We start from the raw sequence: 13,253 nt of genomic DNA on the forward strand, positions 1-13,253 counted from the left end.
CAAGAGAAGGTCTGGAGGCCATGACCACCGGGGCCTTTCTAGTCTCAGTCAGACCATTAAATCTGGTCTTTTTATGAGAATTTGGGGTCTGCATCCCACTGCTCTCCTGCTCCCTCAGGGGTTCTCTGTTGTGTTCCCTGTCAGGGCAGTCATTTGTTGTAGCCGGGCACCATCTAGTTCTCCTGGTCTCAGGCTGAAGTAGTCTCTGGTTTATGTGGCCCTTTCTGTCTCTTGGGCTGGTAATTGCCTTGTGTCCTTGGTGTTCTTCATTCTCCTTTGCTCCAGGTGGGTTGAGACCAATGGATGCATCTTAGATGGCTGCTTGCTACCGTTTAAGACCCCAGATGCCACACTTCAAAGTGGGATGAAGAATGTTTTAATAGATTTTATTATGCCAATTGACTTAGATGTCCCCTGAAACCATGGTCCCCAAGCCCCTGCCCCTGCTATGCTGGACTCTGAAGCATTCAGTTTATTCCAGAAACTTCCTTGCTTTTTGTTTAGTCCAGTTGTGCTGACCTCACCTGTATTGTGTTCAACAGTTATTTTAAAGGCATACATGAGAAGGTTGGGGGAGAGGGAGGCAAGGAGATTAAGTATATAGAAGTGAAACAACTAGGAGACAAACAGACTCACCCTCCACTTAGCAACACAGTTAGGTTCCAAAACCAGGTCATTATGCAAAAATCAGTATTAGGTAAAAATAGAGGATGGCCACATCAGCTCACAAAATGGAAGATAACTTATATCACATAACTGCCAAATTACATCATTATATAACTGCCAAATTACGTCATTACATAACTGCCAAATCATATTATGTAACTGCCAAATTACAACATTACGTAACTGCTGAACCACTGAGAATCACTGCCCATATAACTTTAGCCATCAGCCAGCATTACCCTCATCTCGCACCTTGGTGTTCGTCACTGAGCAAAATTGTCGGATAGATTTTTTACTATTGTCATAAATGCGAAATGTCAGATAGCAAGACAGTCAATAAGTGAGGGGCAGGTGTGACAAGAATGCTGACCTATTGTGAAGAATAAGACCAATGTCAGTCATCATTGCATCTGGAAACTGTGGTACGGGAGTGGGTTTTGCTGTGTATATTTTCGCCAAAAATTAAAATAAAAAGAGGAAGTATGGCAAACTCTTATGCATCTTTAGCACTTAAAATTTTTCTAGCTCTTCCCAGAACCCCCACCCCACCTGCCCCAAGACCCCAACTCCCATCCACCTCTGTGGCTACCCTTTTCTGACTTCATCTTCGGCCCTTCTCCATCTCCTGATACCGTTCACTGTGCCGCCTGGAAACCACGGCCAGTCATTGGCAAAATCCCCTCTACGTTTCATTTCTTCTCCCTGTGCTACCTGAAGCTGGCTCTCTCTGACCAGGACTTCCTCCATATAAAACCAAAAAACCAAACCTGTTGCAGTCAGGTCGATTCTGACTCATAACCATCCTACAGGACAGAGTAGAACTACTCCTTAGGGTTTCCAAGGCTGTAATCCTTACGGAAGCAGGCTGCCACATCTCTCTCCTGCAGAGCACTGGTGGGTTCCTTTTACCTTTCAGTTAGCAGCCGAGTGCTTAACCATTGCACCACCAGTGCTCCTCTTCCTCCAAATAGTGTCTGTTTTCTCTCATACTGGGATTGCAGGACGTAAAGTTTTCCTCCTTTTGCCTCTTTACTGCTTCCAGACCATCCTACCTCCCTCATCCCTCTAAACTCTCAGCTTCAGATCTTACTCCATCTGACCACACAACATGCTGCCCCTCCTTGTTGCAGTTATATCTCAATCCTAGGCCCCCTTGCCCTCAATCCTTGAGGACCTGGGTGCCTGGCTCATTATCACTCTCTTCAGCATTAGCTGGTGCCGCTGATTTCGACTCATGGTGACCCCACGAGTCACAGAACAGAACTGCATGCAGGGTTTTCAATGGCTGTGGTCTTAAGGAAGTAGACTGTCAGGCCTTTCCACCAAGGCATTGCTGGGTGCATCTGAACCGCCAACCTTCCAGCTAGTAACCCAGCGTACACCACCCACGGACCTCCAACATTACTCCTGCCTGTCATAATTTTGGGTAATTTCAGTGTCTATGAAGATGATCCCCTCAATATGCTGACCTCTCAGATCCTTGACCCCCTCCACTCCATGGTTTTATTCTCTCAGCTTGCTTGGTCTATTACAGACCTTGACATTACCACTAGCTACAATTCCCTCCTAATTCCAACTGCAAACGTCCTACTCCAACCATCACCTCCTGCTTTTTCTGCTCACTCCCTCTACTGTCTCAGCTGGACCGATTTCAACCTTTTACTCTGTTAAATCCCTTGTCTTGCCCCCCCTCCTCAGCCAGCTTAAATTCCACACTGGAGAAAAGACCTGGTGATCTGCTCCTGTTAACAATTCCTCGTCAAAAAGAAGCAAACCCAGTGCCACTGAGTCAATTCTGACTCATAATGATTTACAGCCTAGGAAATCCTATGAGGCGGCTCTACTCCGTCATCTAGGAACACTCTGAGTTGGAAACGCCTTGATGGCACACAACAAAAACAACTTTAGTGGGTCACTGGGGCCTCCCAGAAACCATCCTGTATTTTAGTCCATTTAGTCTCACTGTCATAGTGACTCCATCTTCCCATCTCTCCTCCAATCCAGCCGATGTGCAATTCCACCTAGAAAACAGAAGCAATCAGAAGAGAACCGTCCACAAGCTCCCAAGCCTCACCTGTCTATCAGGGCTCCTCTGCCTTCCCTCCTCTTACTTACTGAGAAAGAACCACCTGTGCCCTAGACCCCAACCCCTCTCATGTTCTCATAAACCATTATGATTTGAAAGAATGACTGACAAACCATAATTATTCAGACTTAGATATTTGGCTTTTTTTTTTTTTTTTAATGTTACTGTGCTTTAAGTGGAAGTTTACAGTGCAAATTAGTTTCTCATTCAAAAATTTACACACAAATTGTTTTGTGACATTGGTTACAATCCTCACAATGTGTCAGCACTCCCCCTTTCCACTCTGGGTTCCCCGCGTCCGTTTGTCTAGTTTTCCTGTCCTTTCCTGCCTTCTCGTCCTTGCTTTTGAGCAGGTGTTGTCCATTTAGTCTCATACACTTGATTGAACTAAGAAGCACGATCCTCAGGTTTGTCATTGTTTGTTTTATAGGCCTGTCTAATCTTTGCTGAAAGGTGAACTTCAGGAGTGGTTTCAGTTCTGAGTTAGCAGGGTGTCTGGGGGCCACAGTCTTGGGGGTTCCTCCAGTCTCCTGTCAGACCAGTAAGTCTGGTCTTTTACAGCGAATTTGAATTTTGTTCTACATTTTTATCCCACTCTGTCCGGGACCCTCTATTGTGGTCCCTGTCAGAGCGGTTGGTGGTGGTAGCCGGGCACCATCCAGTTCTTCTGGGCTTAGTCTGGTGGAGGCTGTGGTTCACCTGGCCCATCAGTCCAGGCAAACAACTCCCAGTATTTGTAACACGTGATAAAATTTGACCTTTCCAACAAAAATTAGAATGTTGCAAAATTTGTATCCAGTACCAAGAGCTTGGTATCTTCTGCCTTTTATGAAATCATTAGTCATATTAATGTGATTTAAAAAATTAAATAACGAATATATCAACATTTAGAAGATTTGCAGAATTCAGTTAAATAATATTTTCCAAATAGCTAACAGACGGTGTTATAAAATCATGCATGGATAAAAGACCTATTTGAAGTGGAAAGGCTGCACCCTGTCAAAGGTGGAAAACTTGTGAGACTCAGAAAAACAAGGCATTCCCGTTGAGCTCTGGGTCTCACAGGTTTCAATGTATTAACAAATCAAAGCATCAGAAATATTATACAGCGAATTAAAAAAAAAAAGTAAAATCTTACAAGCAAAATGCCACACAAAAATTCTATCTCCCTTCCCATCCCATCCATCGCAACCACCACCCTTCCCCCAAAAGAAACTACACCCCAGGAACTAACTGAGTGTGAGAGTTTTTAATTCAATTTGTAAAGGGCAGTTTTACAACAAAACGTCAGTTACACTCTTGGAACACTTGGTTTAACCCTTTGACATTTTATCTTCACCAATTTTTATTACAAAAATCAGAAAAGTAAAACTCCATTACAATATCTGCACAGTGTAACCACTAAGTTGTCTAAACAAAAGTTAACATCTCTAAAACCATAAACATAATGCAGCTTTACTGAGAGAGATTAAAAATTCTCTCCGCTAACTGAATACACACAGCAGTATATATTTTAAAGGAGGAAACCCCCCAAAAGTACAACTAAAGAAGAAAGAAAACATGTCAAAATAGTTAAATATTTCCACCTGACAGTTCCTGCAAACAGTGATTTCTACTACATGTAAATGAAACTGTTACCTGTGGTAAAAATTCTAGACACAAGGTAGGAAATGCAGAATAACAATATGATTAAGTCAGAAGTCCCAGGCTGGCCTGTTTTCAGTGAAACACAAAGCAGTGATCTCCTTCACATCATTAGGGGAGGCCATTCATGCCCAGTCCACGGTGTGTGTCTACAATTAACATCCTCACCACACGGTGAGTTACAAAGGTAACCTCTAAGGACGCTGAGAAAGACAAGCTCTTTGTACGAATCACTGAAGGAATCTGCCGTAAGGCTGGGTCTTGCATAGGGAAACGGCTGTGTTCTGGCGTGAATTCACCAGGAAAGGGTAAAAGCAGGCTCTTCAAAACGACGCAGGCGTAGATAAACTACCAGGCTCCTCATTTACTGCCTCCTAGTTTATCTTGAACAGGTATAGTTTAATTTGACAAAAGGAAACAGAACAATCTCTGGTGACAGTATTAATAAAAGAAATATTTGGTGACAGAAAAACTAAAATCCAAGAGTGCATCTCATAAAAACACTGACGTCCCACTGTGTGTGCACCTACATACTAAAGGAGCCCCACTCCTGCACAAACTAGGACTCACAGGAAACTTAAACAAAAGGTTCCTTTTTCAGTATTTTGAAGTATAGAAAAAAAAGCACAAGTCGAGGCATTCCTTCACATTAATGCTACATGAATATTCTGAGTTGGTTGACAGGAAGGATTAACGCATTTCAGATAAAAGACAGGCCAGAAATTTTTAAGAGCCGTGATAAAGGTGCATCGTGCCCAGGACAGCACTGTCGCATCTTTCTTCCACTCTGATGGAATTGGAATGTTCTATGACACTGTTAAGCTCAGGGATGCTTTCAGCAGTGTCCCCAAACCCATGATAATGTCCGTAGTGCAGATTCTCCTCGATATCATCCACCCAGGAAGGTCGACTAGCTACACAGCTACTGGGACTACCGTTGAGGTGCAGGGAACCGCACATGTCAGAGTTAACGCTCATGGTCCTTTCTGGCTCCTCGGCACTGCTGACAGACAGGGAGCCCTGGCTACCCACAAATGGCAGTCCTGGAACTAGTCCATTGCTAATTCCATTAGGTCCTGTTAAGCACTGGTCAGTTCTGTTTTCCATCCCACTGAGCTGTGTCATGGAGGGGAAGTCCAAATGTCCATTGATGACACATCCGTTTGTCAACGTATTCGATACGGAGCTACTGTTTTTCACATCTGCATTAAGAAATACACCTGTCACCAAAATTCAGAACCAATGGGAGAGAAGAAACCACAAAATGCTTCGCTGCTGCTACAATTCTAAAGGGTTTCTTTCTTTTCTTTTTTTCTTAACAAACCAGTTCCTTTTCCAAAGCAAAAACGGTGCATAGGTAGATTTCAAAACAAAACACAACAGTAGTATTTGCCTGGTAACAGATGAACATTTGATGAATTTCAGTAGCACCGGGGGAACCAAATTTTAACTTAAGTTGACAAGTATAACGCATGAGTAATACCGACAGTATTGAAAAGCCATCAAAAACCTGTTCTCATTTTAAGACTACTTCCCGAGAGCAATGTTTAAGTCACATCTGAACAAGTCCGTGAGAACTGAATGTAAGGGGTTTTCTCCCACGAAGGGTTAAAATAAAATAGAAAAGCTCTCCAGCTCTTAATGAAAAAAAAAAAAAAAAGAGGTAAGCGAAGCGGGCTAATTAAGGACGTTCTTCAGGCTACTGTACGATAGCTGCACGGATGTTTTTTAAAAGCTTTCCTCACAAATCAGGGAAGCGCAAACAGGAATGGTAAAAGCCACAATTTTTTTTTCTTATTAACACTCAAATCTACACAGTACTTGTGCAAAATGCCACATGACAGCATTGGCAGATACAGGGCAAGTCGGCAACCACAGAAGGCGCAGTGAGTACCAATGCACAGCCTTGCCCCAACAGCACGGTTCTGAACAGTTCCTTAGCAAGTCAGTATTAACGTGACTACGCTGGTTTCCCTCTATTAGGCTACTCTGAAAAACCACTTACGCTGGGAAAAATATTGCTAGTTAATTTGCATATAGAGACATCCATTAAGATCGAGATGTCTTAAGGAAAAAATCACAAAATGCACGAGAATGCTGGGATTGGCAATTACAAGTCATTTTTCTGCATTCTGGAGCAGAAGAATTAATAAACACCCATGTTCGCAGGAATCTGCAGAACAGTAGAGAATGGTCTAAAGATCACCCCGGTGCTCTGCCCTCCTGAAGCCAAGGCATGGCAACTGCACACCAGAGCGCTCTGTCCCAGGAACTCAGAGTAAGGATGCATTTTATGTACGGCCAGTTACCCTAGCACATCACACACACCTCATTTTTGGTTTCACTTCCTGTGTACCTCAGATTCGAACTCAGATAATAGATTTCTGTGTGTCCTAGCCATCTACTTTCGGGCAACAAAACCACCACAGCTGCTCAAGGAACAAAACCTCTTCTAAATATTTCACTTTTTTGGCAACATAAGCAATTAGTTATATTTTAATAACTGCTATAAATTCTTCAGAGGATAATAGATTCTCTTTTCAAATAAAATGATAGCTTTCATATTTAGTTAAAATTAAAGATCAGAAAAGAGGTGTTTCGAAGATTAAATATGAAATAAAAACAAAAACAAATGAGATAAGTTATCCCAGGGGAATAGCTATATTAAACTTTTTCCCCCAAAAAATAAATCCAAGTAATCTTTACCAATGTGATAAACTCTGTTTATTCAATAAGATAGTACTGTAAGTCAAAATGATGAAAAATAAAGGGAATGCTTATTTGGCACCGATTATGTGGGATGAACGTGAAATACAACATGACTTTTTCAATATTTATGTTCAAGCATGGTCTTTAATTGAACTTGAAATCTCTGGGAACTAATATTTAGAGGATAAAGAACGATGGCTTCTCACATTTCAAAAGCATATGTCTTCTTTTTAAGCTGGCTTTATGAATTTTGTTCTTTATCTTTGTTGTTGTGTGCTGTTGACCTTCAACTCCTAGTGACCCAAATGTGGCAGAGGGCTGCCTGTGATCTCTACGGAAGTAGATCACTAGATTGTTCTCCCACGGAGCAGCTAGGTGGGTTCGAACCACCAACCTTTAGGTTAGCAGCTGAGTGGTTAACCACTGCACCACCAGGGGTCTTTTATTTATCTTTAGGTAAGGTCAGACAGACCCTGACTACAGAAAATCTATTGTTTAAAATGTACTGGCCAAAGAAAATTCCCCTTGGAAAACTTACCCATTTCATTTAAATATTTACAACAAGGTAACTAACTGTACATATAATGACCCTAGAGTGTCTACAAAGATGTACACGTTCATTTCAGTGAACAGAAATGATACGTTCATATAGATTTGGGAAGCAACGTGCATAATCTTTTATCTCCAGTGAAGAACTAAGCATAAGAAAAAATTATAATGCAACTTTATAAAAAAGGATCTATTTCTTAACACAGCATCATGTATAATCTTAGTCTATGTATTCCTAAATTTATTAACACAAGAGAGCTGGCTAAAATGTTTTCTTGGTCACCTAAATAAAACAAACAGTAGAAAACAGCATTAATAAATGGATACTTTTTAGATATTCTAAATGCTAGAAGGAAAAGGGCCTTTGCCTTTTAAATATTAGAAATATGACTGTCAACTGTTTTAATACACTAAAAGTTCTAGGTACTAAAGTATGTGCTTTGTGAAACATGGTGTACAGCATTTTAACAGACTTATTCTGAACACCACAGAAACCACAGCAACCAAGACTTTTCAGTAAAGACTCCAGATCGGCATATTTGGGTTACAAATCAAAGCCACTTTTACTTGTTCTTAATGTTTACAGCTGGTTGTCCTTGCTGTATATTGTTTTGAAAATATGAGCAATAGCATGTTTGGTATATTCACCCAAAAGTCATATATCAGAAAATTTAAAATGTAAAAACTTCATTAAAAATAAGCAAGGCACGTTAAGCAAAAACCTCAACTTGAAACAGGAAGATTGCACTTACATTTTTTTATATTCATAGAATGCACCAAAAACACTTCTTGTATCTACAAACTTGTCCAAGATAGGCAAATCATAGAGTATAACAATCTTCAAAGACTGGACAACAAAGTGCAGAGAAAAGCTTTAGAGAAACTGATGTTAGAAATAATAGGCATACTGGTTCTTGCAACGACAAGGGGTTTGCATTGCGGAAACAGTATATATTTCTGTTTCTTTTGGTCCAACAGAACAACTCTGGCGTTGTTTGTTGTCTTCAACCATCTGATTGTTGTTGCAGTTACCAGGAAACTGTCCACTCCCACCTGTTACAGCAGCGAACTCTCTATCAATGTGCATGTTGTCAGCATCGTCTTCTGCCTCGCCGTTCACCAGCGGCACGCAGTGACCCGAGCTTTGAGCTGTGCAGAAACAAAGATGGTTTCAGATTCCCCTGTACATCCAAGAAGGCTTTAAGACAAGTTTTTTCCTTTCCCTTTTGTCAAATCACTGAATACTTTAAACCACCAAATAATCTAAAAATCTAAGATACTAATGAACTTAGTACGTGACTGAGAAACTTCTTGACAATACAAATATTTCTTGAAGTGTGCCAAGTTGGAATTTCAGATAGCTATTTTGATTTACTTGATTAAAAAATTCTCATTTCAAGACTTATTTCAAGAACATAAAGCACTATTACGTAGCCTACAGACATGAACCCTAAGCACTTTTCTCAAATTTGGGAGGCTCCACATCGTGTCCAAAATGTTCCTTCAACTGTTTCACAGAAGTATACTAGCACAGCTCTTAACGTGAGAAACAACCTTTACGGTTTGAAAAAATTCACAAATTTTACCAACAAAAAAATAAGGTGAAGGTCAAGCCTCCAGGCAGGTTTGTCAATATTGTCCAACAGTGGTATTTGACTTATGTGAACATCAAAATACAACAAAACTGAAAATATTAAAAAGTCTTAGTTCCAAGAAACCTGGAGCTGAAGCTACATACACACATTTCTTACGATCATTCTTAGAATTTTGGACGGAAGCTCATGTGCGTATCTCAGCACTGTCCTCCAGGTGGTAACGCTTCACACAGAAACACTTCTCCCCCAAACTACCAGTAATCAGCACTCAATTTCCGTCTGCTGCTCTAGTCTTAATAAGCACGTATTTTAACAAAAATGGACCATAAAACTATTGCTATACCTTTTATTAATTTAACATGGCATGAATGCATTCCCACATCAATTTCAAAAAAATCACAAGGTGAACAATAATTTATTGTATAGCTGTAATTTACTGAGCTCCCCCTTGCTATCTCGGTTGCTTCTTTTTTCCTGTTATGAACACTACAATTAACATTTTTATAAATACACCTTTGTGCACATTTCCGATTCTTTACTCACATAAATACCCAGGATTATTTCTGGGTCAAAAGATACCCACAATGAGTAAAGTTAACAACCTTCAGTGCTAAATATTCCTTTCAAATAAGTATTTTAAAAATAGGGAGAACTGAACTTTGCAGCTTTCATTAATTCTAACCTTAGGGGGACATGAACCACATTCATTATAGAAATGTGCCTAACAGCCGTTCCAGGTTACTCCCCAGACTGTGCAGAAACCAAGGGGCTAATATGCGGTGCGGTTAAGGAAATGGAAACCCCGCTGCTGAGGGATCAGGAGAGAAACAGGAGTGTGACTTGTTAGCTGGGGAGAAAGCATTAGTCTGCTCAGGTGTGACATCAGAAGTGCTCTTCAATACAGTTCCTTTAAGACCAGAGGCATTAAACCGTGGCTCTGAGTCTTCCATGCTCATAACTTTTCCTAACACTCCACAGCTCTGGAGAGGGAAGCAGTTCCCAGGCCCAAAATCGGTGATGGGAAAGCCCTACACATCTTCACGAGAAAACACAGTACCCACATGGAAGAAACCAGCGGTAACCAAGGCAGCTTAAAAAAAGGGGGCAGGTGGGGGGGGGGGGCCTGGAGGAAGGCCAGGCTGATTCCATTAAGTGTTTCAGGAACCAGATGACTAAATTCCCACAACCTTTAGGGTCTGTAGGGAAAACAGGTAATCTGCAGCCAGAAATGGGGTCAGGTTTTAAACCCTGACTCTGAAACCATGTTCTTTCTACATTCTACAAAGCCTGCTGAGCCAAGTAAGGTAATGATTTTCCCTTGCACTGAGAATTGGTGCAGACTACACCAAAACCGCAAATCTAAATATTAAAAGAAAAAAAATTGCTGGAAATACAATCTAGATAGCTTTAAGGATCTATATACGCAGTACGTCTGATTTTGTCTTGAAATTCTGATGACAATCTTCCTTGGGAAAAGTGGCAACTATATTGCAGCCCTGGTGGTGTGGTGGTGAAGAGCTTGGCTGCTAATCAAAACGCTGGCAGTTCGAATCTACCAGCTGCTTTCTTGGAAGCCCTACTCTGTCCTATAGGGTCGCCAGGAGCTGGAATCCACTCGACAGCCAACAGGTGTTGGTTTGATATGGTGCGTTTGGTGACTTCTGAAAAGCAGGCAGAAAAACTGTCAGATGTGAGTTAAAAAAAAAAAAAAAGAACTTCCCCAAAGCTTTGATATTTGTCGTTTCTGTCCCTCTTAAAGCCCAGTGCCCCAAGTACCTGTTGTCAATGAATGAAGTCCACTCACTCACAGGAGTGGGGGATCACAAAACAAAAATCATTAAATTATCCAACAACAAAACCCAAAGAATCACAATACTGTCATCTCAGGTAAGATGGGCTACAAAATCCAAGTGTAAGATGATGGCACACCTGCCACGAGGGGGCAAGAAGGAAGCCTGGGGCTTCGGGCAGAGGAAAGCCGTCTTAACTAGTGCTATCCAGGGCGCCTGAGTTAAGCCTGATACAGAACTTCTCACTGATAATGCAGGATAAAATTGAAACAGACCCAAAGCTTTCTTTCCTGACAGTCAAAAACCTAATGTGGGAAACATGTTACTGTAAACGTCACAGAACTTCATTACCTGCCTCCATAGACAGACCAATCTTTACAGCCCATTAACCGCAGGTATGTAACTCCTCGGGTGAAAATCCCCGAATCGTGTCATACTATTTTATACTAATGCCTCCTCCAGGGCAGGGTCTGCACTTTTATTCCTGGCACCTTTAATTTGGAAGTGCTCAGCTAGATGGCACACTAAGGTGGCAATTACTTACTTTTGAAAATTGTATTTTATGAGCCAAATTAAAACTGGCCTCTCAATTTTAAGAACAGTTTAGACTCAACTCTGCCCTGTTCACAACAATCATGTCACCTTCTGACAGTTTCATCTATCCATCTACACACACACCTATCACCATTGCTGAAGGAATTAAATCCTCCACTTTGCTCCTAAGTAAGGTGTCCTATATAGCCATTTCAGAAATGCAAAATTTCTTTCAAAGTTACCGATTTTGATTCTATTTACATTTTGGAAGAGACTGTTCTTGTATTATCTTCCTATGGACTACCACAATTAAATGGAAAAACTAAACACGTCCAGGTTACCTAATATGGCAACTTTTCCGTGTTCTTGCCTTTTTACTTTTTTGCCAAAGTAGGCATTTATTGATTAGATACTATTTACAATGAAAAACATTATACATTAGATACTATTTATGATGCAAAGCTACCTGATTAGCTTAAAATTAAATCTCTCAGGTTCCCTTTCTCCTGAGATGGAGTTCACAGGCAGGTGTAATCACTGCCTACCATCATGGATGAGAAAAGACAGAGGACTCATCTCTGGCCAGGAAACCCATCTCATTCTTGACCTCAGGGAGGAGCCTGGGGGGTGGTGAGGGAAACCTGGGGGGGCAGGAAGTTTGCTCTATTTGGGGCTAGTACAACTCAGCAAGGCTCCATTTGTATTCTCAAAGACCCCTGAAGCATCTTTCAACAAGATTTTTAAACTACTTGAAAAACTACTTGTTACCAAGGAGTTTGAAGATGTGGAAAAAGGTTTTACCTAAGTTTTTAAAAGCTAGAGGCTGGCTGCACTGCAGAGATGGACACTAAAGCCACACCATGAGAGAAACTTACCTGAATGGCTGATTATACCCCAGGGTTATCGAAGTTTATAAGGCAGAAAAATCTCATAAGGAGACAAAGATCAGTGCTGTCACGTTTTAAGGTTAAGTGCACTAGTCAGATAAGGGGGTCTTTCTACCAAGACATGCCCCACACTAGTTACGTCCCCAAGACCAAAGCAAGAGGCATTTTACTTGTGCAAAAACTAGCTAGCTTCACAGTACAATTCAGTCTGTGGTCACGATGTTGATTAGTAATAGTTAAGGTACCAGTGTGAAGGAGTTCCTTGGTGTTGACCCATAACCTCTTAACTAGCGGGGTTCTCTAACCAAAACCCCTTAACTAGCGGGGTTCTCTAACCAAAAGATCCAAACCACAGTTGCCATGGAGTCGATTCTGGCTCACGGTGACGTGTTTCAGAGTAGAAATGCGCTCTACATGGTTTTCGGTGGCTGTAATCTTTCAGAAGTAGTCTCCAGGCCTCCAGGACACCTCACACCCCGATGGCATTTCCAATGAACTAAGTGTATTTTGTTATTGAGACCTCTAACTATTGGGGACCTTACTTTCGCCGTTAAAGGAGCCAGAAATGCTTAGTTTGTGGTTTCCCACCAGTCATCATTCTTCTTGGTTCTGCTCTACGACACTTAATAGTTTTTCTTCGAAAAGTCCTGTTAAAATTAAAATAGTACTTAAGGCCAAATGAGGTCTCCTCTACAAGGTGACTGTTCCTGGGACTGACTCCTGTCCATGTATGAGTGACAGCAACAGAGGCGGAGTGAGATTGCAGGAGGTGGGACAGTGCTACCAACAGCGG

General features: G+C 41.3%; 1 protein-coding gene across 1 annotated transcript in view; it reads right to left on the minus strand.

The window, feature by feature from the left end:
* Window positions 1–3,968: 3,968 nt before the first annotated feature.
* ANKRD10 (ankyrin repeat domain 10) overlaps window positions 3,969–13,253 on the minus strand; it is a 39,774-nt gene continuing 30,489 nt past the window's right edge. Inside the window, exons 5-6 of the mRNA XM_049867218.1 lie at window positions 8,708–8,803; window positions 3,969–5,598 (exon numbers count right to left, since the gene is read on the minus strand). Coding sequence (XP_049723175.1) covers window positions 5,123–5,598; window positions 8,708–8,803 — 572 coding nt within the window. The 3' untranslated portion in view covers window positions 3,969–5,122. The remainder of the gene's footprint in view (window positions 5,599–8,707; window positions 8,804–13,253) is intronic.

Source organism: Elephas maximus, chromosome 23, assembly GCF_024166365.1.
Source record: "Elephas maximus indicus isolate mEleMax1 chromosome 23, mEleMax1 primary haplotype, whole genome shotgun sequence".
NCBI classification, from domain to species: Eukaryota; Metazoa; Chordata; class Mammalia; order Proboscidea; family Elephantidae; genus Elephas; species Elephas maximus.